We start from the raw sequence: 26,842 nt of genomic DNA, 5'->3' as shown, positions 1-26,842 counted from the left end.
TCCCCTCGGCACTGCTTCTGCTTCCCTCCTCTTCCCCATGCAGCTCCAAGTGTGACCCTATGTCTTTGCGTGGAAGAGAGGGAGCACTATGCCAGCCTCGGTTTCCACTACCCCTCCCCCATAAGAACCTTCAAGACGTTTTATCCTTTCCCCCAAATTAGGTTAAAGCTAAGGAGGATTTTCCGACCACAAGGAAAGGGCTGGAATAGGAGGATTGGGAGTCTCCTTGTGGTGATGGGGGTGGGAGGTGGGAAGGAAAGGACAGGAAGATCTCAAAGAGATTCTCCTGTGATTGGGGAGGGGAGAGCAAGATTGTGCAGGCAGATTATGTTATTATTGTTAAGCACTATACTAATTGACTTGTCCACGACCATCTCAGTGGGGGCACTTATGTTGTCTGCGCCCCCTAGCACAAGCCATGACTTACATATCTGCTTTCTCTCCTGCCTTCCTGTCATTCTCTAAATGCTTTCACACCCTTGACTAGCTTCTCTCTCTCACCCTTTTCACCTTCAGCAGCCTCTGGGCTAAATAGCAATAACACCTTTTAATAGTGCTTTAAGGTTTTCAAAAACTTTCCTCAGACCACCCAGTGAGGTAGATCGTTGTTGCTCCCATTGTGCAGATGGGGAGACTGAGGCCAGAGCTTCAAACACAGAGCCAGTGGCAGAGGCAGGATTCAAAGCTAGCTATCCTAAATCAAAGTTCCAGCACACTAGCTGCTTTCTCATACCTCCCCTGGGAGCCATTACACCCTTAGAATCTGGTCTGCTCTGAAATTGAACTAGTTCTAGAATGACAAATTTCTATAATCCTAGATTTTGGTCTGCTCGACTGGCCCCATCACCCAAGCCTCGGAAAGACTTGGTTTGCAGGGTTCCTGCTCTCTGATTTCTGTACAGACCATTATCACTTCTTGCCTGTATTATCAGAATAGCCTTTTTACTCTTTTTTAAATTTTAGGCTATTGGGGTTAAGTGACTTACCCAGGGTCACACAGCTAGTAAGTGGCATGTGTTTGGTCTGAGGCTGGATTTGAACTCAGGTCTTCCTGACTTCAGGGCTGGTGCTCTATCCACTGATAGAGCTGCCCTTTTGATAGCCTTTTAATTAATCTCCTTGTCTCTGGTCTCTCCCAACATAATTTTCCTATGATACAATGGCACTCTTCTGCTCAGAAACATTCAGTGGCTCCCAGTTTATTGCCTCCAAGATAAACACAAGCCTTTTAGCCTGGTATTCAAGGCCTTTCACAGTTTTGCTCCAATTTGCCTTTCTGGTCTTATTTCAATTTCTTCACATCAGGTAGTCTATATTCCAGTCAATTTATATCACCAGCTGTTTGTCGAAGTTGACAGACATTTCCCACCTCCATTCATTCTTAGAAACCTTTCCTTGTCCCTAGAATGCACTCCCACCCAATCCCTGACTTTCAGAATCCTTATGCTCCTTCAAGGCTTATCTCAGATGCTAGCTCTTCCTGCTCCCTCCAGTGGCTAGTAATCTCTCCTTCCTCCAGTTACCTTGCATTACCTTATGCTTGATTTATCTGACTGCATGTTCTATCTTCCCAGTAGAAAGAAAAATTCCTTGAGGGCAGGGACCATTTCGTTTTCTCTCTGAACTTTAATACCTTGTACATAGTAGGCACTTTAAATTAAAAAAAGTTTTATTGATGCATTTCTCTTTTTTTCTTATATTATTTCCAATTCCTCACCTCCTCCCTTCTCCCTCCCCATTACATCCTTATACAGAGCCCTCTTTTTTAAATAAGTCTTAGTGATACCCTGTATAGGCAGGCAAAACAAATCAACCCATTGGCCACGTAATGAATGCTTCATTCTGAAATTCTAGTCCACCACCTCTCTCTCAAAAGGTGGGAGACCTGCTTCTCCAGCAGTCTTCAAAAAACATAGGCTCATTGTTTTTTTTTCATTTATGTTATTGTGGTCAGCTTGTAAATTGTTGGAGAGCAACACTTTAATTGTTCTTTACCTATTTTTCTGTATTCCCAGAACTTAGCACAATGCCTGACTCATGGTAGAAGCTGGTTGCTGTTCGGCTGTTTCAGCCGTGTCTGACTTATGACCTCATTTGGGGTTTTCTTATCAAAGATGCTGGAGTGGTTTGTCATTTCCTTCTCCAGCTCTTTTTACTGATGAGGAAATTGAGGCAAACAGGGTTAAGTATTATAAATTATTATTTGTCCAGGGTCACCCATCTAGGCAGTGTCTAAGGCCAGATTTGAACTCAGGAAGATGAGTCTTCCTGACTTCAGGCCTGACATGCTGTCTACTTCACGACCTAGACGAGGGGTAAAGAGATAGACAGATGGAGAAGCATTGTGGTAGAAACATGGTGGCAAGAGACCTGAACTTGGAGTCAGAAGACCAGAGTATGAATCCTAGTGTTGCTATGTATTTGATATATAACGTAGTACATGCTTAATAAATGTTTGACTGACTATTCTCCTGGTTCTGCTTCTATCACTCTGCATCAGTCTTCCTAAACTTATCTAATTTCTTTATATATTTGTCATTTCATATGGTGTTCAGACATTTCCTAGATGATGGGCACCTATTTTGTTTTCAATTCCTTGCCACTACAAATGGTTCTCTGTCTCTGACTTCCTTGGAGTATTTGTCTGGTAGTTGTATTGCTGTGTCATGGAGTATATATAGTTTAGTGACTTTTTAAATGTGATTCCAAATCATCTAAAGGCTTGGACCAATTAATGCTCTACCAACAGTGTATGACTGTGTTTGTCTTCCTATAGCCCCTTCAACATTGACCATTACCATCTTTGCCAATCTGATAGGTATGAAGTAAAATCTCGGAGTTGTTTTTATTTACATTTTTCTTCTAATGATTGATTTGGAGCTTTCTTTTATAAGAGTTTTGATAGGTTGCATTTCTTCCTTTGAAAACTACCTGTTTGTATCCTTTGACTATTTATCTATTAGAGAATGACTCTTATTCTTATATATTCACATCAATTCCCCATACATCTTGGATATCAGACCTTTGCCAGGGGAAATTGCTACAAAGATTTTCTCCAGTTACCCATTTATCTTCTAATTTTAACTTAACTTTTTGTGTGAAAGTTTTTTCAGTTTTATGTAATAGAGATTGTTCATTCTGTCTCTCATGATTACCTGTATCCCTTTTTTTAGTTAAGAATTTGCCTTCTGGTCATAATTGTATAAGGTATCTCATACCATACCATTCTCTCATTTTAAAATGATTTTTATATTTGATATTTTATATGATTTTTATATTTACATATTTTATATCCATTTGGAGCATTTGTTTAATACAGTCGTTGCCCCATATTATTAAGTATTGTTGAATTGAATTTGCCCTTTAGCCTTTCCTGAATATTTCATCTCTTCCCTTTCATCATGGACCCTCCCTCTCATGTCTCATAATACATACTTCTTTGAGAGGTGGCCTCATGCAGTGTAGAAAGCACTGGTTCTGAATCTGGAGCTAAGGGAACTAGATTCAGATCCTGACTCTGTTACTCTAACAAAAAATAAATGCTTCCTTAGAAATAACTATCCGTGGACAGCTAGGTGGGGCAGTGGATAGAGCCCTAGAGTCAGGAGGACCTGAGTTCAAATGTGACCCTAGACACTTGACACTTACTAGCTGTGTGACTCTGGGCAAGTCACCTAGCCTCATTGCCTAGCCAAAAAAAAAAAAAAAGAAAAGAAAAGAAATAAATATCCTCTACTTGCTTAAGAACTATTTACATTTAAATTAACTTTAATGCTGGGGCAGCTAGGTGGCGCAGTGAATAGAGCTCTGGCCTTGGACTCAGGAGGGCCTGAGTTCAAATCCAGTCTCCCACACTTAACGCTTACTAGCTGTGTGACGACTGAGCAAGTCACTTAACCCCAATGGCTTCGCCAAAAAGCAAAAAAAAAAAAATTAATTTCAATGTATACTATAAAATATGATAACCTACCTTTTTTTACTAGCTTCCTCAGTCCTTATTAGGTTATATTCTTGTTCACTTTGCCTGATAACATCACAGTTTTAGTGTGTCCTCCATTTCTCTGTTTCTTTTAAAAAATGTGCATTATTTCATAAAGGTGTTTCTAGAGTTCTTTGTTTTTCTCTTTGTCTATCTTAGTTGCTACTTTCTACTTCTGTCCCCTTGAAAAAAACCTTCTTTGCACCTCAGTTTTCTCATCTGTAAAATGAGTTGATTGAGCTAAATTATTACTATGATCCCTTTCAACTCTAAATCCCATTCTGCTCAGTCCCTTTAAGTCCAAAAGGCCTTTCTTATTGTAGCTGCTCCCCCCACCCCACCCCATCCCAACCCCGGCCTCTCTCAATTTAGCAAGCATTTATTAAGCCTCTCTGGACAAGACTTTATGCTGGGGGCTGCCAATAAGCATCATTAAGGCCTTTTGTCTTCCACAAATCTACCTAGATATTCTTTTGGGTAGGAAGAGCTGAGCTATGTGTTTTCTAAGCTGTGATTCTTTTTTAAAAAATTCTACACCTGACAAACATTGACCAACATGAACATTTCTGTATACATAGAACAGAAAAAGGGGATTATAAATGAAACCCTGAATCTCTATAATGTACAGCTTGCATTTAAAAAAAAAGAGTACAATAAATTCAATATATAAGAACAAGAGTAATCCTCTAATAGATAAGTGGCCAAAGGATATGAACAGGCAGTTTTCAAAGAAGAAATGTAAGCTATCAACAAGTTTATAGAAGAATCGTCTGAACCAATAATTATAAAAGAAATGCAAACAAAAATAATTCTGAGATTTTGCCTAAAAAATATCATACTTGTCTGAGTCTTTTTCTGAATCTCCTATTCTCTTTTGGCATTTTTTGAAGTGACAATGGCCCCTTTTCTTTCTTTTCTCCTTCTTACAAATTCCTGTCATCAGTTCCCCTTTTGCTCCCAAATCCCCCTTTCCTTGTCATCGAAGCTGACTATTCATTGTCATCAAAGGATTTGAGTCTATGGATATCCTGTCTGTGTCTCAAGGAGAGCCTTGGGAGGATGGACAAAGGTGAAGGTAAGGCCAGGAAATGATCTGCTGAGATTCTGCCTTGGGCCCAAGAGGGTAGATCCTCTTCTGGATGAAAATATGTAATGAGGAGGATGAGAGGTACCATGGTTGATGATGTGGATAACAGCATGAGCCAAAAGATGACTGAGTCTGAACAAGAAAAGGCTGAAGGTATTTAATCACAGTTATATAGAGAAAGGGAACCCTGCAATTCCATCACAGCATTAAGGATTCTAGCCAGTGGGAATGAATGGGAAAGATTGTGATTGGACCCAAATGGATGGGAGAGGCCAGAATGGGCTCAGTGTCATGGATGGCAGTACTGTATTCTGTGTCTGGGGTGGGGTCAGGACTCAGTTTCAAGGATGGAGTCTCGTTCTTGGACAAAGCAGGAGACAGTTGAAGCAGGTTGTGTTTGTAAACAGAAGAGATTCTCCTTTAGTCACATGATTTGAGGTAGGGAGGGTGGAGAGAAGGATTGCCAATTTAGAAAAGTTTGTGTGTGGAGGGAGGGGGTGGGGTGGAAATGGGTGCTGGAGGGATGATAGAGGGAAGGAGGTATATGGGAGCTAAACCTAAGACTGCTTAGCAGGTGAGCCTTCTCCCCTTCCTGATCTCTCCCTCCCCAATCTGTCAAAGGTATAATTAGTTGATTAGAGGTGTAGAGGTTGAGATTATTCTATTGGAAGAAGGTGGGGGCCGTAGGGAAGGTGGAAGAGAAGAGAGAAAGAGAATTGAGAGGTCTGTCTTTCATCTCTGTGAAGAATCCTCTTCCTGTCTCTGAGAGGAGGGGGCATTTTGCCTGGAGGTGAGGACAAGGTGACTTCTCTCGGATGAAGACTAGGTATCTCTGGATCTCTCTGACAGGCTCACTGAGTGAACTAGAGAAAGAGGACCCAACTAGAAGGGAACCCAGGAGAGGAGACCCCTACCTCCAATCCTCTCTTGAGCTCTCCCTTGGAAAGCTAGAGTCAGGACAGGGAAAGGAGGGCACCTCTTTCTTTTTTCTCTTTTTCTCCGCCTTTGATGGATGTGTGGTTTGGTGTAGGTCGGCAACTTCATTCTCATGAGGATCAGAAGTGGGGGAAAGACTGAGACAGAGACAGAACATGAGATAGAAACAATAAGATGAGGGGTGGGGAGACAGAGACAGATGGAGAAACGCTATTGTAGAGCTAAGGTGGCAGGAGGGGCAGAAGCTCTGAGCTTGAATCCCAGAGCTTGATGTGTACTTGATATATGACATCAGTCAAGTCACTCTCTCTCCCTAAGCTTTAGTTTCCTCATCTGTAAGATGAAGGGTTTGGACCAGAAGATTTTGAGGTTCCTTCTATTTCTAATGTTTTGTGATTCTTTAAAATGGAAACATAAAGATATGGAGAGACAAAGGATGTGAGGGAGATAGGTAGAGATAGGGATGCATACAGAAGGCTGGCTGGGTGAGGATGGGCGAGGAATAGGGGGAGAAGGGGAGAAGGTCCACAACTGGATGCTTTATGCTCCCAGTAGCTCGGGCTAGAGTAGCTGGCCAAAGAGGAAGGCCTGATGCCTCTCCCCTTCCCATCATTGCTTCTAATCCTTTTACCTACTCAGGGAGTGACCTGAGATGAGACCACAGATCCCAGGTTCTTGTGGTAGGAAAGACTTTAAAACAGTCAAATCTTTCTCTTTGCCTTTTTCTCTCATTGGGTCTCCCTTCTTACCTCCCTGTCTTTGTTTGTCAGTTTTCCAGTGTATATGGTCTTTCCTTGCATCTCCAATCTTTTCTTTTCTCCGATCTTCTTTTGGTCCCCTCAACATCTCAATTCCTCCTCCCAACTTCCAACCCAACCTTCCTTTCCCCCTTTGCTCTGATGTTTAATTTTTTCACCCAGATCTATGTATGCATTCCAAGAGATAAGTAAGGGCGTTTTGGGAGGGTTGGACTAGGACCTTCTCAAATGGGAGGGAAGACTTTGGCTGAGCCCTCATTGTCTCTCTGGAAGGCGGATTCTAATGATCCTTATCCTGAAGTTGAGGGCTCAGTATCAGGAATGGGGGGGTGGGACTCAATGTCAAAGATGGGGGTGGGGAGCCAGGATCAAGGATAGGGGAGCCAGTATCAGGGATTAAGGGCTTTTTGTCAGGGATGGTAAATTCAGTGTCAGGGATGAGGGCTCAGTATTAAGAATGGGGGTTCAGATCTAGGATGGAACTATTATCAGTAACAAGAGGGCTCTGTCTGGGATATGGCAGTTCAGTGTAGGGGGTAGGAGACTCATGGATGACGGCTCAATATCAGGAATAGGGGCTTAGAGTCTGGGATGGAACTCAGTGTTAGGAATGAGGGGATTCAGTGTCAGATATGAATACCAAGTATCAAAAATTCATGTATTCCCTATCTTGGTCTGGTCCAGTCACTTAAAGAAATAGGGATATTCTAAAAGCCCTCTTGGGGGAAAGAAGAGCCAGTGCCCTCCTGCCCAGGACTTTAATCTCTTAGCTCTTGGACACCATCCTAGACTTGCCTTCTGTTCTCCAAACCAGGTACCTTCTCACCCTCCATAGCTTTCCTCGCCCTGGCCTCTAGCCCTAGTCCCTGGGCAAGGAGCAGAAGAGTTAAAGGGAAGAGGACAGAAAGGCTGACATAGTCTAGTCTATGGGTGGGAATGAAAACAAATAGTAGTGATGGGAACTTACCCAAGAAGGAGGTCATACTGGGGTGGGGAACAGCCCCATCCCAGTGTTAACCAAATTAGAAGTCAGAAGAGACCCACGGTCAAGGCTGACCTTTGCCATGGGCACTGTGGAGGAGAGATGGGAAGAATGTCAGGGTTGGAAAGATCACAGCAGCTAGATCTTCAAGGAAGCTTTGGGGCCTTCTAGTCCAATCCCCTTGTTTTATAGAGGGGGAAACTGAGGCACAGAGAGTGACTCACCCAAGTTAATGGCAGAGGTGGCCCTGGAACCCAACTTTCCTAATTCTTCATTCGGAGAACTTGGACCACAAGGTAAACATGGAATGGAGAGCCTTCTTCAGCTTCTAATCTATTCTGGGTCCAGCTGAGACTATATGCAAAGGCAGAGCTGAGTGGAGAATTGTGCTGAGAACGTGGAAAAGGATTGTTGACAGGTTTTAGGCTTTTGTTGACAGGGTGTGAGCCTACTGCCAGACTTCTACTGTATCCAGGGGGCAGAGGACTGCTGGGGTGGGTGGGTGGTACTGTCATCAGGGTAAGGACATCATCCCCCAGAGCCAGTTGGACATACTTCTAGGATGCCAGGCCTCTGGACATGGTGGCTCCTCTCTAAAGCCTCTGTTACTCCTTGGAGAAGGACAAACAAGCAGCCCTCTCCCCTGCAAACAGGCCCGGCTGTGTCTTGGGGCAGGTCTACCTCAGGAATCTTAGTCCAGGGGAAACATGCTTGTGGTCGGTGGTGAAAGGCATTGTGTTTGCTGCTTCCCACCACTGAGTCTCAGCCCCTTCTACTACACCTACTTTGGGGTGATAGTATAAGGGATAAGAATAAGAGGGAGATAAGGCTAGGAATCAGGAGGAATGACTTATGGGGAGTGGCACGTTAGGGAGAGCCGAAAGGCTGTGGGTTGTGTCCATGTGTTAATGGTCTGAAAAGCCTGGGTGGGTCTATGTACACATGCCAGGCATATGTGTCTACAGATGTCCTTTGGCACTGAGGACTGAGTTTTGGTCTACTAACTTGAGTGAGATGTTGGGCAAGTTCATTTCATGTTTCTAGACCTCAGTTTCCTTATCTATATAAAGAGAGTTGACCTAGATAATTTTTTTAAAAAAATTTTTTATTACATACTTAACACATGTGATGGGGCACTGGCCAATGAGGGCTCAGCCAGGGAGCCTAATCAGGCTCTCCAAACATCCATATGGGTCCCCTGGGCATGCTCCCAGAACTGAGCCCTTATGGGTCAGTTCCCTGTTGCATAAACATCAACAAAAGTGAATGTTTCAATATACAAGAAAAGAACATAAAAGAGGATTATACATGAAACTATGAATGTCTAATACGTGCAGTTGTGGGTTTAAAAAAAGCATATATTAAATGTAACATGGGAGTACCAATACTGCTTTGCTTGTTCCCTTTCTGAATTTACTACCTATGATTTCTAAGGTTTCTCCTAATCCCACTATAATTTTAAGGCCAAGGGTTAAGTCTTGCTTTGGTCCTTTATCAGCTGTGTTATCTTGGGTAAGTCCTTTAACCCTCTTGGAGCTAAAGGTTCCTCACCTGCAAAATGGGAATAAATTGACCTACCTCACAGGGTTTTGTTTTGTTTGGTTTTGTTTTTGTAAAGAAAGCTTTTTGCCAAGGGTGAACATTTGTTCCTTTCCTTCAGCACTTAATATCTCCCTCATCCTTCGTCCCTTCCGCTCTTAGCTGATCTCTCTGCTCATACTGGCCATGTCCTCAGCACAGCCCTGTCTGGGCTCCACTATTTGGGTTTGTCTGAAGGGCAGCTTCAGAGCCCTCTCCCTATCTTGCTTCCTCCAGCCTGGGTGATAGTCCTTCCCCTGGTGCTCTCTGCACATGCTCCCCTTCTGCTCTGGCTAACACCCAGGTTTTGGAGCTAAATGCCATTACGAAGTGAGGGAGCTCAGCCAGCTCCTTAGCACAAACAGTCCTAGCTGGGAGGAGCAAAGGGGCAGGGCTGACCCCGAACTTAGGAAGCAGTTCCGTGGCTCAACCCCAGCCCAGAGGGAAGGCACAGAGCCAGAGTCCCCTCTAATGCCTATGAGCACCTTTGAAGAGGGTCTTTGGGAAATTGGGAAAGGACAAAGCATCACTCTTTGCAGGGTTGGTCCCTAGCTCATCCATGGGTGGCCCCTGAACATCTTAGGGGAGAGGGATCTCAGATCTTCTCTCTCCCTCCTTCTGTCTTTTCTCTCCCCTTCCCCCAGAGTGGTCTTGTCCTTTCCCGGGGAGCATCTGGTTCCGATTATAGGCAGAGAAGTGAGAACCAGCAGGCAGAGGCCCAGCAGCCGCCAGCCGCCAAGAATGACTTAATTGAATAAAATGTCTATTGATGAACCATGTTCCTCACAATGGGAGGACCATCCCGGTCCTTATTCCTGGCTCTTGGATCCCCTCATCATCATTTCCTAAGAGATGGCACTTTATCTAGTCCAGTCCCCAGGCTCTGTTCTTCCCTACCTACTGAGGGAAATAAGAAAAGAAATGTTGTGGCCACACAGGGCTCCCTACGAAGCCCAGGATTCTTCAATTTCAAGGCCACGGTTCTTAGACTAATTAGAGGCACCTGAGCACTTGTTATCAGGGTTCTGATCCACCTACCTGGTCCTTAAGTTTATCAACAATAGACAGACCTGGCAAAGAGTCATTGAAAACACATTTATGGTGCTGAGACATGCCATGAAAGGAAGTAGCATGGAAACCTTTTAATTGGAAAGATAATGAAGTGGGGTGGTTTATATAGAATTTATTCATTTGTTTATTGTTGAAATGTGTTCTCCCCATCTCTTCCAGTCTAGAAGGGCAGCAGCCATTTATAGCCCAATCCCACTACTGATAATGGTCCAGGAAACTTTGACTGTCTTTGTTTCCAGCCTTTGTTTCAGGCAGCTAGGTGGCTCACTGGATAGAGCGCTGAGCCTGGGGTAGGGGGTACATCTTTCTGAGTTTAAATCTGGCCTTGAAACTTACTAGCTGGGTGACACTGGGCAAGTCACTTAACCCTATTTGCCTAAGTTTCATCATCTGTAAAATGATCTGGAGAAGGAAATGGCAAACCACTCCAGTATTTTTGTCAAGAAAACCCCAAATGGCATCATGAAGAATCAAATATGATTGGACAACAAAATTTCCAACCTGAGCTAGTTCAGCCCTCTTCAGACAGTCTGGTAGCCTCCCACTTTATGGGGCTTTATGACTGGTAACTCACTGGGCTTTAGCCATTTTAGCTCTGAACTCCCAATCCACCAGCCTCAATCTCTCTCTTAGGCATGCTCTGCCACACCCAGAATAAGTGTTGGACCTGGAAAGGACCTTAAAGCCTAGAACATAGGATGTCAAAACTGCCACTAATTAGGAGGAGGAAGAGGAAGAAGAAGAAGAAGAAAAAGAAGAAGAAGAAAAAGAAGAAGAAGAAGAGGAAGAAGAAGAAGAAGAAGATTATCTCTAAGCATTACTTTGCCCCATATAAAATGAAGGTGACGAGTGGCCAGCCTGTCATCCCACTAGATTGTCAGAGTTCTGGGTTATCTGACACAGAAATATCCAAGAAGGTAGGGAAAAGTTTGAAAAGTGCTGTCAAGGACACGGCTATCTTTGTGACTGTCATCATGAGTCCATAGTGTGAACCGTAATGAGCAGCTGTGTTAGCACTGTCTGGGAACAAGATGGCAGCAGCTCCTGCTAACAGCCCTGATGTGGGCCCTAGTCTCTCTCTCTCCCCAACCCCCATCCCCAAGTTCTCCTGTAGCTAACGGGTAAAAAAGCAGGGATAGCCAGATCCTAACCTAGCCCTTATACTGAGATTGCAGAGTTGATGATGTTGCCAGAAGACTACGTAAGAAAACCAAATGACGCTTTTTTTTTTACTCCCAGAGCAGTTGTCATTTCAGAAATTCTAGTGCAACCTCAGTGACTTTTTCCATATGCCCGTGTATGTATTTCCCTATAGTGTGTATGTTCTTACTGACTGTTGGAAGTTCCTGGTGATTCTTCTTGATCAGGCTAAGCTGTAAACTGCTTGAGGTTTTGGGCACAGAGAACATGGAAATACGTGGCTCATGATGACTGTCACGAGGACTTTTTCTTACCTTCTTGGATCATTCTGTGTCACATAACCCAGGACCTGACAATCTAGTGGGATAACAGGCTAGTCCAGCCATCATTTTATATGAGCCAAATGATGCCTAGAGAGAAGTGATCTGCTTCTTCTTCTCATGGCTAATTAGTGACAGTGACTAGAGTTCAGGTCCCTTGGTATCCAGTTCACGGCTCTTTCCACTGTGCCAAGAAATGTGGAAATAGGTTGGGACTTTTTAGGCTTAGTGTCTTTAGTTATATCTGCTACAAAGGAGCAGGATGGTGTTAGTGTGGCTTTAAAATAGAATACATTTCCTCTCTGCCCTCTGCTAGTTCAAACACAGTTGAGGACAAGGAAGGACTGGCATGACTGTTTTTTCTCCTCACCCTTAGGTCAGGGACCAGGCAGAGGTACAGGATGGGATGCATGGAATGCAGAGAGGAGGATGCTGGGCTGGAGAAGGAGGGTCCGAGAGAGCACCGGCCGGGTACCTGAACCAAACAGGAAACGACTGAGCCAAGACCAGGGTGGGGGCACCCTGGCTATCGACACATTCCCTGATAATGAAACAAAGATTGTGGTAAGTGGGTCACCGAACATCAGAACGATCTTCCCAGAAGAGGATTTTGCCCCTATTCCTTTCCAGGCTATCAAGGCTGCTTGATGAGATGAAGAGGGTGGGGGTGGAGGTGGGGGCATGAAAAAGTTCACAGACCTTGGAATTACATGTTTGATGGATACAAACTACAGCTATGTCCTTCCCAACCTTATGTAATGTCCTTTGTTATACAGTTACCTGTATTTTGTTCTCCTTTGTCTGTGGAAGTTCCATTAAGGTAGGTTTTAGTCTTGTTTAGTTAAACTTTGTATCTTCCCCAGTGCTTAGTTAGCATAGTGCTCTGCTGTATACAGCAGGGAAAGGAGGCATCCTGCCTAAAGCTTGTCTGTGCCTTTCCTTCCTGTTAGGCATAGTTGCCCATTGTTAGCACAGTCAGGAAGGCAGATCAGTTGATCTTTGGGGAAGGAAGACTTTTAATGATGGCACCAACATTCTTTCACTCACTCTTTTATCTACAGTGTCTGTACACTGTAGATAAAAGTTGGGCAAGCCTAAACCTCTGGCCTGATGTTAGGCTAATCGGCTATGCTAGGGTCTTTGACTTGTGTGTTTTGCATGCTATGTGTAATAACTATTTAGTTGTTGTTGTTCAGTTGTTTCAGTCATATCCAATTCTTCATGACCCCATTTGGGGTTTTCTTGGCAATGATACTAAAGTGGTTTGCCATCTCCTTCTCCAGCTCATTTTACAGATGAGAAACTGAGGCAAACAGGGTTAAGTGACTTGCCCAGGGTCACACAGCTAGGAAGTATCTGATATCACATTTGAACTCAGGTCTTCCTAACTCCAGGTTAGGCTCTCTATCCATTGCACCACCTAGTTGTCCTAATATTTATTGAATTTTTAATGTCCACAGAGCATTGTGGAGAGAGATAAAGTTGAGCTGCTAAGATATGGTCCCTTCCCTCATGGAACTTCTAGTTTAGCAGAGAATGAGACACAAATGCAGATAATTATCATTCACATTACATAAGCACATCAGAGAGCTACAAAAACAAATGTTAGAACAAAATGTCAAATCTAGAAGTGACCTCAATGAGGGAAATTATGGAAAGAGGGAGACCTTGGAAGGTTTCGTGGAAGAAGAAGCATTTGAATTGAGCTTTAGGTAGGAATTCAACAGGTAAAGATGGAAATGGAGGGTATATATCTATATTTGTATTACCCAGTGTTATATATGTACCTGGGCTAAATCTTGAGCTGTGCATCAAGATGCCTGAAGCTTCAGGGCTAGCTAGACAGTGATGACTATTTCATAAGGCTATTGGTAATCGTGGCTTTAACAACACCTTCTGAACCCTCCCCATTCTCTCAGGATTGCCTGAATCAGTGGTTCTGGGTCCCTAGCAGTCAGCAGTAATAAGATTGATCCACCCAGTTCCAGAGAGGCAGCAGGCAACATGCTGAGTCCTGGGCCATATATTTTAATTGTCTCAATACTTTTTTTTTTTAAACCTATGAGAGCATTTCAGGGCTAGAGAGAAAATTGGTGTCCTTTCCTTTTCTTCCATTCTCCCCTGGTGTTAGCAAGGACAAGAGCTTGTTCTGTCTCTAGGAATTCTGAAGAGGTTGTTATATTCCTAAGGCCTTGGAAATCAAAACAATTTATAGTCGTATAAAAAAATATGTCTAAATCATTAGGGATCATGACTTTTTCAAAGTGCTTCCTTCCTTCCCTCAGAGGGTATGGGGAGCATGGATGAGACTTTTTTGTGAAGGAGAGGAAAATATTACTATGGGGATTTCCATGGCATGGTACTGGAAATTGAAAACAGTAGAAATGTCCAACATAGATAGGGTTGGGGTGGGGAGGCTGCCTTTTGGGATTTGTAGCCCTCTCTTTGAGATCTCTCCTTTGAGAGACAAGGACAGGTCTCCAATATCCAGGTCTTTATCTCTTCCAGTTCTGATACTCTGTTTCCTAAAGCTCTGCCCTTCTCTCTACACTGCCCTCTCCAGTACCATATTCACATAGTGGTAGGGTTGGGGCACCTCATTCCCCTTGAGGCAGGCTAGGAAGCCAATCTTTCCTGGGTACTTAACTAACAGTCTCATGGAGGTCAGACAGGAAAGAGAGAGGCTGCTCTGTCCATAGGGGACGTGGATCCAGAGGCAGGTTTGACATTACATAAAAAAAGAACCTAATTAGGTCTGATGTGCAGGAAAAAAAGCCCAGTCCTCTGAGGTGCTGCTCTGGAGCTGTGGAGAGGGAGAATGGGGAGTAAAAGGATTGGAGGGGATTAGAGAGGCAGGGAGTGAAGTCAGTGCAGCTGAGCTCAGCCAAGGCTCAGCCCTGGCATGCTGCCTCACCAGCAGACTCATTTTAGCCCTACTCACCTATGCCAGACTTCCCATTGGGAAACTGATGGAGTGGGGTTGTGTGTGTGTGCATGCATAATTGTGCATGTCTGAATCTGTGTTTGTGTGTGTGTTTATGTGTGCACGTGTAATGGTGCATGTCTGAATCGGTTTGTATGTGTTTGTGCATGTCTGCATAGCTATGCATGTCTGAATCTGTGTGTGTGTGTGTGTGTGCGCGCGCACACATGCAGAATTTCATGGTGGTGAGCAAAGTGAGTGAGTGCTCTGAATTCCCAAACTCTACTAAAGTACATCTGCATTAAGACCCCTATCTAAGCGCACATGAGTACACTTAGCTCATATTTACATGTGCGTGAATACTGTCTGTCTTTTTGGTCTTCTGAGAGAATTCTCGTGAGAGATCCATGTTTAAATTTCCATCAGTTGTTGTTCAATCATATTTCAGTCATGTCTGATTCTTCATGACCCTATTTGGGATTTTCTTGGCAAAGCTACTGGAGTGGTTTGCCATTTCCTTCTCCAGCTCATTTTACAGATGAGGAAACTGAGGCAAACAGGATTAAGTGACTTGCCCAAGGTCACAAAGCTAGTAAGTATCTGAGACCAGATCTGAACTCAGGGAGATGACTCTTCCTGACTACGGCCTGGCACTGTGTGCACTATGGCGCCACCTAGCTGCCCTTCCCATCAGTGCACAGAAGCTTCTTTATGAAGATTTTCTGTAAGTTCTCTGAATTCAAAGACCATGTCTTACACCTCCTGTATTCCCCGGGATGTACAAGGAGATCCTAGACCTAGGCCATAAACTTTAAGAGACAAAAGGGACCTTGGAGATCACCTAATCCAGCTTCTTCATTCCAGGAAAGCTGAGGCTCAGTAGGATTCAATTATTTACCCCAAGGTCACATGGCTAAGTAAGGCTAAAAGCTGTGATATTATCACACCTATTCTCACTCCAGATCCTAACACCAGAGATTTAGAGCTGAAAGGGACCATCATTTTTACAGCTGAAATTTTGACCTAGGAAAGTTAAGTGACATACCTAAGGTCATACAGGTAATATCAGAGGGAGGATTTGAACCTAGATCCCAGAGCTGATCCCAGAGCTCTTTTCTTTAGCACCACTCTTCTTGTTTCCTGGTTGTTCAGAGTAGCCTACAGGTGTGCTGACTCCAGTGCCCAGAGATGATTGTTAAATTTTCAGTGTAAGCATTACATCTCAGAAGTCAGCAAATGCTACAAATCCGGGGCAGGTAGGTGGTGTCATGGTATACAGAGTGCCAGGTCTGGATTCAGGAAGACTCTTCTGAGTTCAAATCTGGCCTCAGATGCTTCATAGCTGTGCAACCCTGGGCAAGTCACTTAACCCTGTTTGCCTCACTTTCCTCATCTGTAAAATGAGCTGGAGAAGGAAATGGCAAATCACTCCAGTAACTTTGCCAAGAAAACCCCAAGATGGGGTCACAAAGAGTCATACACAACTGGAAAATGACTGAACAATAAATCAGGGCTTGATTTATGGTTTTTTTGATTGTCTAAACTTAAGAAAGTGATGGGGCAAATGTTAATGATGCAGATTAAATTTAAAAGTTATGTCTTTTTAACCCTGGGTGAGGGGAAAATAGTTTTTGGAGTTAGCCAACAGGTTTGTTTCCTCTCCCGTGTTTTGCATCATGTTATATTGTGTTGGTTTTTGTCATGCAAAATCTTCCTTAAAATAAATCCCTTTTCTGCATCAGAAAAACAAAAACAAAAACAAAAACAAAAAGTTATGTCTTTCCCTTCTCCCCAGAGCTGGCTGTTAAACATTTAACAACACACCCACTAGTTCTCTTCTCACCTGGGTCAGACTCCTTTCACAGGCCCTGCTTTCTGCCTCCCCTTCTCCCTGATTCTTTCCCTTGTCCTTTGCTTCCCTCTAGTCCTCTTCCCACATGAGTATCAGACTCTGTGGAGCCCAAAGACCAAGTTCCTCATCTCCTTCTGTTGTGCATTTCTTCTAGCCTGTGAAACCCAATCTGGACAATAGCTTGGGCTGTGTTTGTGAAAGCAGGGTAGAACTGGAGTGGGGAGGTTGCAGATGGAATCTGGGGGACATAAGAGATCCCAACAAGGCGGGGAGGGGTTGGGGTAGTTCTTTTTGGGAAAGTTTCTTCATATCCCAACAAATAACCCAATCCTATTTCAGTTTCCTCCAGGAGGAACTGGAACACACAGGTACTGTGCCTGGGAGCTTAGTTAGGGAAGGCATCAAGCCCTTCCCCAGCTAGTGCCCTCTCTTCTCTTCCCTTACTCTGGTCATCTATATACACCCATTCCCCCAAACAACTCCTTTGTCAGGGGGAGAGGGGAAAAAAAGGGAGGCAGAGAGGGAGGAACTATGTTCTAGGCACTTAGTGTACTGTCTTCAGTTCACGAATTCAATGAAGTAGGCTCTGGGGCAGAGATAAATTGTAAACCATACACAGAACTGCCCTTGAGCCCTTCGGGGCAGGAGGCCTCAACCTCTTCCTTACCACTAATGGGCCTCTCATTCTAAGCAGGCAGCCTAGCTTCAGTCCTTCCAAAGCCTAAAGAAAGGAGTTAGGCCCTTAAACTTACTGGCTCTTTATACTCTTTATACCCTTACCCTGGAGCCCCAGGGAGACTCATTTAAAACTTGGGTTTGACTTATTTCTAGGGTCTTTCCCAAAAGAGAGGAAGTAGAAAGATACCATGTAGATTAAGTATAGGACAGCTATTTATTTCTTCTGTGCAAAAGAAACCTTAAACGCAAAAGACTCGTAAGAGTTCATTGACGAGGCTTGAGATAGTCATCAATTATAACTGCTGTTATACTCTCATAGGAGTATAACATTAAAACATGAAGCATTTTGCAATAGACTTTTTGTGCCAATAATTCCCTTCAAGTCCTTGTGCTCTTTTGAGCCAGGCTGGGAGCTGAGTTCATCCTCCTACTGGGAGTCACCTCCAATAAATGCAGCCATAGTTGTCTGGCCTCCCGATGAAGAACACTGACTGAGGACTGAGTAGCTCTTGAACTCTCAAAATAGCTTCTGATGCTAGAAATGTCCGTCTCAGGTTTACTGCTCAGTCACTTATACTCACAAAGCAGCAGAGGCAACTAGGGCATTGATATCCAGCCTCAAACTCAGGTAGCTGAGCATATGGGCTGTGTGAACAGTATGTCATTTCAGCTAGGGTTGGGGAGGGGCCCAGCCCCTTCTCCACTCCTCCAGGGAGAAGTCTGAAGAGTTCCAACATCTTGGGTAGACTGAGAGACAAGCAGAGAGGGTATGCCAGAGAAGGAGTCATCACTTCTTTTAAAGTACACTGAGTGCACCACTTCTCCTTGCTCAGTGGCCAAACCTCCTGGTATAGATACATACACCCATCACAGAGACAAGACAACCAACAAGGCAATTAATTGTTTCATCATTCCAAAGTTCCCAAGACTTCAGCACTGACGTAGGTAGAAGGAGCCAAGACAACTCAACATACACTTGGTGGGCTGGTCTCTGAAAACCCAATCCCAGCCACACAAAGGTCACATCAGACACAGGCCCTGCTTTCACGAAGTTTGTAATCTGCTCAGGAAGTATGGCACATAAACACACAAATAATCATGATACAAAACAATGTAGACTAGTTGCATTAAAAAGCATTTAAAACAAAATTAAATGGAGATAGCATTTAACTTGGACTTCAAAGTATAGGTAAGACTCCAATAAGGTGGAGCAGAGAGGTAGGGGCAGATCTTCAACTAGCACCAGGAGAACAGGTCTTTGCCCCAAGGTGTAGATGTGTTGGGGGGGGCAGCTTCCTTCTTGGGACAGCATCCTTTCATATTTTCTCCCCCCATCTTCAACCTATTCTGCAGACCTAGGAACTAAATTATCATCCCTGGGGAACAATCTGGGCTGTGCTCACAACCCTGGTGGGATGATCCTCTGCATTCCTATGCTAATAAGCCCCATCAGACTGTTTTCTATGCTTCCAGGTCTTTTTGTCTCCTTCCCTTCCTTGACAACCGAATTCATTCCAGGTGCAGTTTCAGTTAATAACAGCTCTGATCTCAGCCATTTTAATTTGTATTCCAATTATCTGTATTTTTGTCTAATAACATATAGTTGACATTTCTGTTATGCCTTAGAGACTACATCATGTTTTACATACGTTATTTCATTTGAACTTCAGAAAAACCTTCTATGATAAGTAATACAAGTGTTATCATTCCCATTTTACAGATGAGGAAATGGAGGTTCAGGAATTTATGTGACTTGTCTACAACTAGTCAGTACCAAGTGGGAGATTTGAACTCTGAGCTTTCTCACTCCAAGTTCAACACTGCTGTCCAGTAGGCCATACTGCTCTTCCTTGTATTTACTAGCCTATAAATTCCTAAAGGGCAGAGATTATGCTGCGTGGTCTTTGTTTTCTTCCCAACAGCATAGCACAGGACTTTGTACAATGTAGGTACTTAATAAATGTTTGAATGAGTGAAAACAATCTGATTTCCCGGTTTCAGTCAAAACAGCCAAGGCAACCGTGACTTCCACCAGGACAGGTGCCATGGTCTCCTTGAGGCAGGCTGTTCAAAAGAGGGAGATTTCTGGGGCCACTCCAAAAAACAGTTTGATGTGATAGAAAGAGTACTGGCTTTATTGACAGAAGACTAAATTCTAATCTCAGCTCTGCTGCTTATTGTCTTTGTGACCTTGGACAGGTTTCTTCACCTTCCTGGGCCTCAGTTTTCCACCTCTGTAAAATGTAGGTGTTTGGATTGGATGACCTCTAAGGACCTTTGGTCCACCCCCAAATCCCATGATGCTAACCCCGCCCTAGCAAGATAGTCCATCATCTCTGGACCACACTCCCTGTGGTATTAGAATCTCTCTCTTGTTTAAAGGCAGAGTTCTTTTAGAATACCTTTCAAAGATGTGTCACCTTTTTGTCCCTAGAATCACAAATTTTGTGTTAAAAGGGACTTCAGGTCATCTATTACCATCCACTTATTATTTTTTTTAATTTTTAGGCAATTGGGGTTAATTGACTTGCCCAGGGCCACACAGCTAGTAAGTGTTAAGTGTTTTTGATCTGAGTCTGAGGCCAGATTTGAACTCAAGTCCTTCAGACTTCAGGGCCACCGCTCTATCCACTTCGCCACCCAGCTGCCCCCTCATCCACTTATTTTACAGATGAGAAAATTAAGGCCAAGAAGTTAAGTGAGCTGTCTAAGACCACACAGGTAGAATATCCCAGAGCTGGGAATTGAACTTCTGTCATCTGATTACCAAGCTAGCATGCTGCCTCTGTCTGTTGGGGAGGATGAATGGGGTTTGAGAGCTAGTGGTCATTCTCTCCCTCTCCCTCTCTCTGGTTACTTCTTTTCCTTGAACCTCCTAGTGTCCCATATACTGCCCACCTCTGCCCCCACCCCTACTACTACTGCTACTACTAACTACTACTACTACTACTACTACTACTACTACACACACACACACACACACACACACACACAGAGTAGAGAAGTAGAGAACCTGGTCCAGCCTCAACACCCTTAGCTCCTTCTTTCCTAATGATTAACCACAGTTTTGAGTCATTCCCAGAACAGAATCTGTTTCCCAGGATTTTGTCCCTCCTACCCACCCACCTACCCCCCACAACCCCTGGTGGAAACCAGAAACTCCTGCCTTGACTCATGCTTTCCAAGCTTTTTTTTCCAGCTGAGCTAATTCTGATGACTTGAGAGACACGTGTGTGTGTGTGTGTGTGTGTGTGTGTGTGTGTGTGTGTGTGTGTGTGTATGGCAGGGTATGTCTTAGTAAGAGAGTCAACTTTATGCCAAATCACTTCTATTCAAAAGATCTATTAAGCACTTACTATGTGCAGAGCATTATGCTGAGTTCCAGAAACACAAAAACAAAAATACAAGAAAAGGTGTTGCCTATGGGAAGGGATGAGAGATGCTGAAACAGCCTCTCTGCTGTGGTAGAAGGAGGAAGGGAAAAGAAGAGAGAATAGCTAAATCCAGGAGAGAGTCTTTTCTATCCAGAGCAATTTTGGTGAGAATAGACAACATTCATTTCAATGCATTTGGAGCAAGAGGGCCTGGGTTTGAATGTTAACTCTGCTATCCTTCTCCTTCCCTCTCTCTCTCCTCCTCTCTCCCTCCCTCTCCCTTCCACCCTCCCCCTCTCCTTCCTCTTCTTTACCTCCCTCTGTCCCCCTCTCTTTCCCTCTCTCCTCTCTCTCACTTTCTCTCCCTCCCTCCCACTCTCTTTCCCTCTCTCCTCTCTCTCTCTGTCTCTCCTTTCTCTCTCCCTCTCTCTCTCTCCCTCCTTCCTTCCCTTCTCTCCTCCTCTCACGGCTTACTCATTTTGCTTCTCTGGGCTTCAGTCTCTTCTTCCATAAAATGAAGGCATTAGATTATATCAGTGGACCAGCTAGTGCAAAGATGCAGAAATGGGAGGCTAAAGTAGGTCAGTTTGGCTGAACCAGAGGGCATGTGAAAGGGAATAATGTATGAGTCTGGAAAGGTAGGTTGGAGCAGATTGCAAAAGACTTTGCATGTTACATGGAGGAGTTTGAATTTTACCTTAGAGGAAAGATGGAACCCCGGAAGCTTCTTGAACAGAGGACTGAGATGGTCAAACAATCCTTTTAGGAAGATGGGTTTGGCAGGTGTGGAGGATGAAACGGAGAAGGGGAAGACTTGAGGCTGGAAGACCAACTAGGAGATTATTCAGATAATCTAGGCAAGAGGTAAGAGTGACCAAGGAGGCTGGGTATGAGAAGAGAGAAGGGAAGAGAGGCAGTTATCCTTTCTACATCAAGAGGGTTATAGGCATGGTACCCCTGCAATCTGGACAATCCATATAAAAATTTTTGGCCCTCCCTCAGTACCAGAGAAGAAGAAGTCTGAATTTTTTCTTCTTCTTTAATGGGGTATCAACAGTACCTTATTGTAAAATTTGTGTTGATATTATATAATACTATTTTGTGCATTTCTGAGTTTCTAAACTTTTATGTGTCATCTGCTGGCCTTTGTGTGTCTTCTGTGGCTTCCACAAAACTCCCCCAAAATTTGCATTTAATTTCTTATGCTGACCCACGATATATCAAAATCCTCGATGGGGAAAGACACGATGTGGAAGGAAGAACTGTATAGTAGTGGCAGAATCACTAAAATTTGGCTACTGATTGGAAATGTAGAATGAGGGAGAGGGAAGAATTGAGGATGACTCCGTGGTTATTAGTGACTGGAAGAATGATCATACCCACAACAGAAATAGCAAAATGAGGAAGAGGTACGGATTTTGGGGAAAAGGTAGTGAGTTCTGTTATGGAAACACTGAGTTTTACATACCTACGGGACATCCAGTTGGAAATAGTCAGTTGGTGATATAGGGCTGGAATTCAGGAGAGATTAAGATATATAGACCTGGGACCCATATGCCTAGAGAGAACAGAATCTGTGGGATTTGGTGAGATCATCAAGAGATGAGGTATAGACAGTGGATTGATGTAGTGAGCAGAATTGGATAAGGTTAATCCTTGGAAGATTTTCCTGGAGGAAAGAGGGAGAGCTATGAGCTAGGTTTGGGAAAGAAGAAGGAAGAGACATGGATTGGCAAAGGAGGGAAGGTGTCTTGGATGGGGATAGACAGCTGGTAAAAAGCCAAAGCAGAGCTGTAACTAGCAATTTTTAGGCCAGAGAAAGGAGCATAAATCTCCTTTCATGGCAAATGCCATGAAACAGTGACCTCAAATGTCCTGCTGAGGAGGCCACTGGGGGATGGGAGGGAAGGGGATGGGGAGGAGCAGGCTGAAGAAGAGCTCACAGCCCTCTGATGACTTTCTCTATGAACTACTTAGTTTTCCTAACTAGATGCTAAGCTCATTTGTTTCTGCACTGCTGAAAGAAGGAAAGCGCCATTAGTACTCTCTGAATTTTGGTGACAAAGCCCCAACTGCCTCACTCTAGTTATGACTCTGGGCATGAATGACTGACTAGTTATAGGTAGTCCATTCCTAGTAGCAGAATCAGAGAAGGAAACATTTAGGGTTTGAGGCATTCTGTGAACAGGCAGCAGCCTGGTGTAGTGGATAAAATACTGTACTTGGAATCAGGAAGACTTGGATTTAAATCCCACTTGAAGATCCTGAGTAACAACAAGAAAAAGATCAGCGCATTTTTTAAGGAAAGGTTTATATCCAATATTGCTTCCAGTAGCATGCTGGGCTCAGGCCACTACTGCTTCTCCCTGCCTTAGAGACAGTGAGTAGAGTGCTTCCCTAAAGCTAATTCACCTCCAGCACTTAGCACCATGTCTATACATAGTAAGTGTTTCTTTCTCTTCCTTCTTTCCTCCTTTTCTTCCTCCTTCCCTCCCTCCTTTCCTTTGTTTCTTTTCCCTTCCTTTTCCTTCCTTCTTCCTTCTTTCCTCCTTCCTTCCTTCCTTTCTTCTTTCTTCTTTCTTTCTTTCTTTCTTTCTTTTTTTCTTTCTTTCTTTCTTTCTTTCTTTCTTTCTTTCTTCCCTTCCTCCCTTTCTCCCCCCTCCCCCCTTTCTTCATTTTTCTTTCTTTCTTGTTTCTTTTTGCCTTTTTCCCGTTCCTCCCTCTTTCTTTTTTCCATATTTCCTTCCTCCCTCCCTCCTTCCCTTCATTTCTTCCTTCTTTTCTTTCTTTCCTTTTTCTTCCCTTTCTCTCTCTCTCTCTCTCTCTCTCTCTCTCTCTCTCTCTCCCCCTCTCCCTCTCTCCCTCTCTCTCTCTCTCTCTCTCTCTCTCTCTCTCTCTCTCTCTCTCTGTCTCTTTCACTCTCCAAAGGGAACTTGCCTGGCCTCTTTCTGGCCGATGGATTGGAGCAGAGAAAGAATTCTCCTTTTCCAGGAGCTTATTCTTGCTGCCATGGCTAGGTAAGGCCCAGCCTCCCACAGGGATCTAGACAAGGTTGGATCACACTGATGAAGGTTGGCAGTGAAAACATTGTCTCTCTGGGGAGAAGCTTGCCCTGGCTCAACTCTCTTGCCATGCTAGCCCCAGCAACTACCTCCTGGCAGCCTGATTAATGACCCGTATTGGAAAGTTTGTCCCACACACCCCCTCCATCAGTCTTGAGGCCACTCTCTTTCTCCTTCCTACATCCATGTGAATCTGGTCCTCCTCCTTTGCACACAGTTTATATCATTGCCCAGCCTGATCCTCCCATCCTCTCCCTCCCCATGAGCTTTCACTCCTTTCTTCCAGCTCACTTGTGTCTTCTCACATTCAAGTCTGGCTTTGAGATTCCCCTCTTTCCAGAAGACTTCTTGGATTAACCCCAATCTTTTTTGCTTATTCTTTTCCTCTTCATTCCCCTGGCATTGATGCCTGCAGTCTGCACTCAGTGTTCCTTCATCTGAGTGACTTTATCTTTGGTTCCAGAGCATGTATCCAATCTCTTCCTTAGACAAGGAGTTCCCTGAGGGTAAGCAAACACCAGGTCTCTCCTCAGAGCCTGGGGGATTCCCTTAGGTCAGGGGCTATATTTCCTCTGTCAAACCAGAAGCTCCTTCCTTAGACCAAGAACTCCAAGAAGTCAAAGACTATGTTGCTTCCTCCAGAATCCCGGTTCCCTCAGAGGATGCTCAGGGTGGGGTTCTGGAGGATGGATGAGGAGTACTTGGCTATACTTTCCTAGAATGCCAGAACTAGAAAGATGTGTAGTGGTCAGCTGGTCCAATATTAGTCTTCCAGAGACCCCTCTGGAATCTAGAATCTGGAGATTAATGCTAAGAGAGAAGTGACTTGCTCAAGGTCATATGTGATGAATTAGCAGCAGACTTGAGGCAATAGCCCAGCTCTCCTGCGTTCCAGTTCAGAGATCTTTACAAAAGTCTTTCCACACTTCCTCTTACTTAACACTGAATGGCAGAGCTATGCTGAGGCCCAGGAAAGACTTAGAAACAGGACAAATTTCCCTTGCCCCAGGGAATGATTGGGTGGAATTTTCAGAACAGATGTGAAGTATTGGAAAACTTATCAAAGATAAGTTCTGCCCTCAGTGATGCTAAGGAATTACTGGAAGGAGGTAAGGAGAGAGTTTGAGATTCACCAGGTACAGTGGAACCTGTGCTAAGCACCTAGATTTGGGAGAAAGCTGCCTGTTTGCCTCTCTCCAGCAGTGGAAGGGGGAGAGACTTAGTTACAAAGACCTGAACTCCTAGTCACTGGGTATCCTGGGACTGTACTCAGCACTCTTTGGGGATTTGGTATAAGGCTAGTATCACTCCTCATTGGGCCAAATCTAATAAGATTAAATTTAACAGAGATAAATATGGCCTTATACTAGTATTCAGAGAACCAGTGCTCCAAATATAAAATGGGTGAGGTCAGTAAATAAGAAAGCAGAACATCCTACTTTCTGTCTTTCTTTTTTTATTCAGTATTTTTTTATGTCTCCTTTACAAGCTGTTGACTCGTTTTTCATGATTTTCTTATATCACTCTCATTTGTCTTCCCAATTTTTCCTCTACCTCTCTTAATTTCTACCTATACTTGATTTTCAAAATCCTTTTTGATCTCTTCCATGGCCTGAGACCAATTCGTATTTTTCTTTTTTTTTAATTTTTTGCTTTGGCAGTTGAGGTTAAGTGACCTGCCCAGGGTCACACAGCTACTAAATGTCAAGTGTTTGAGGCTAGGCTTGAACTCAGGTCCTCCTGACTCCAAGGCCGGAGCTCTGTCCACTGTGCCACCTAGCTGCCCCCAGAAGATCCTACTTTCAAGGAACTCCAGGTCTATTGTATAGGAGAGACAACGTGTAAACCACTATGTACAAACAAGCTATAGGCAAAATAAATTGAAAGTGTAGCTAGATTGTAGTTCCTCTGAAAACCATCTGAAAATGGTAGTGGATTGAGTCAAGTGTGTAATGGCAGCCAAGAAAGCGAATGCGATATTAGGCTGCATGAATAAAGGAATGTTGATCAGGAATCCAGTCCTGGTCTCTCTTGAGATCCAGTCTCACATCACTGATTGCCTATTGGCTGTTTTCAATTGGATGCCCACTTGGTATCTCAAACTCAACCTGTCCAAATAGAAGTCATTATCTTTTGTCCCAAACCCACCCCTCTTTTTACTTTCCCTTTTTTTTTTTAAGGCAAACAGGGTGAAGTGACTTGCCCAGGGTCACACAGTTAGTAAGTGTCTCAGGATGGATTTGAACTCAGGTCCTCCTGATTCCAAGGTATCCACTGCACCACCTACCTCTCCTCCTATTTTTACTTTCATATTTCTCCCAGGGCACCACTATCCTTCCAATCACCTAGATCTAAACCTTGGAATCATCTCTAACTCCTCACTCACCCTTCCTTACCATGTCATTCCCCTTCATAATTAGTTCCAATGGCTCCCTATTTACTTTGGGATCAGATACAGCCTCCTCTGTTTGGCATTTAAAACCCTTCACAACCTGGTTCCTGCTTACCTCCTTATCTCCTCCTATTAGAATTCCTAGCTTCCACCAAATCTCAGGCAGCTAGGTGGCACCATAGTGCATAGAGAGCCGAGACTCATCTTTCTGAGTTCAAATCTGGCCTCAGACACTTACTAGCTGTGTGACTTAACCCTGTTGGCCTCAGTTAACTCATCTATAAAATGAGCTAGAGAAGGAAATGGCAAAGACCACTCCAGTATCTCTGCCAAGAAAACCCCAAATGGGATCACGATGAGTCAGACATGAATGAATAACACCACCAAATCTCAGCTTAAATGCCATTTCCTGATGTCTTTGCTATTTCTCCTTTCCCCCAAATGCTAGTGCCTTCCCCGAAATTACCTTGCATTTGGAGGAGTGGGCTATGTACACTTATGCAGGGTGTCCCAAAAGTCTTAGGGTAGTCTTAAGCCTTGAAAGCTTAAAACTGCCCCAAGACTTTTGGTACACCCTGTAATCTACACGTGTTATCTTTCCCAATAGAACGTAAGTTTTTTGAGGGTTCAGATTGTCTCACTTTTGTCTTTGTGACTCTAGTACCTAATATAGTAACTGAATATAGTGGGTATTTGGTAAATTCTTGCTG

At 43.9% G+C, this 26,842-nt stretch overlaps 1 protein-coding gene across 2 annotated transcripts in view; it reads left to right on the top strand.

Moving 5' to 3' along the window:
- PLXDC1 (plexin domain containing 1) overlaps positions 1-26,842 on the top strand; it is a 108,400-nt gene that overhangs the window by 1,333 nt on the left and 80,225 nt on the right. For both annotated transcript variants that reach the window (XM_020997700.2, XM_020997699.2), the window contains exon 2: positions 12,228-12,415. In XM_020997700.2, coding sequence (XP_020853359.1) covers positions 12,228-12,415 — 188 coding nt within the window. The remainder of the gene's footprint in view (positions 1-12,227; positions 12,416-26,842) is intronic.

The sequence above is a fragment of the Phascolarctos cinereus genome, unplaced genomic scaffold, assembly GCF_003287225.1.
Source record: "Phascolarctos cinereus isolate Bilbo 61053 unplaced genomic scaffold, phaCin_HiC Scaffold_5;HRSCAF=322, whole genome shotgun sequence".
Taxonomy (NCBI): Eukaryota; Metazoa; Chordata; class Mammalia; order Diprotodontia; family Phascolarctidae; genus Phascolarctos; species Phascolarctos cinereus.
This window is presented reverse-complemented; position numbering and strand designations above follow the sequence as displayed.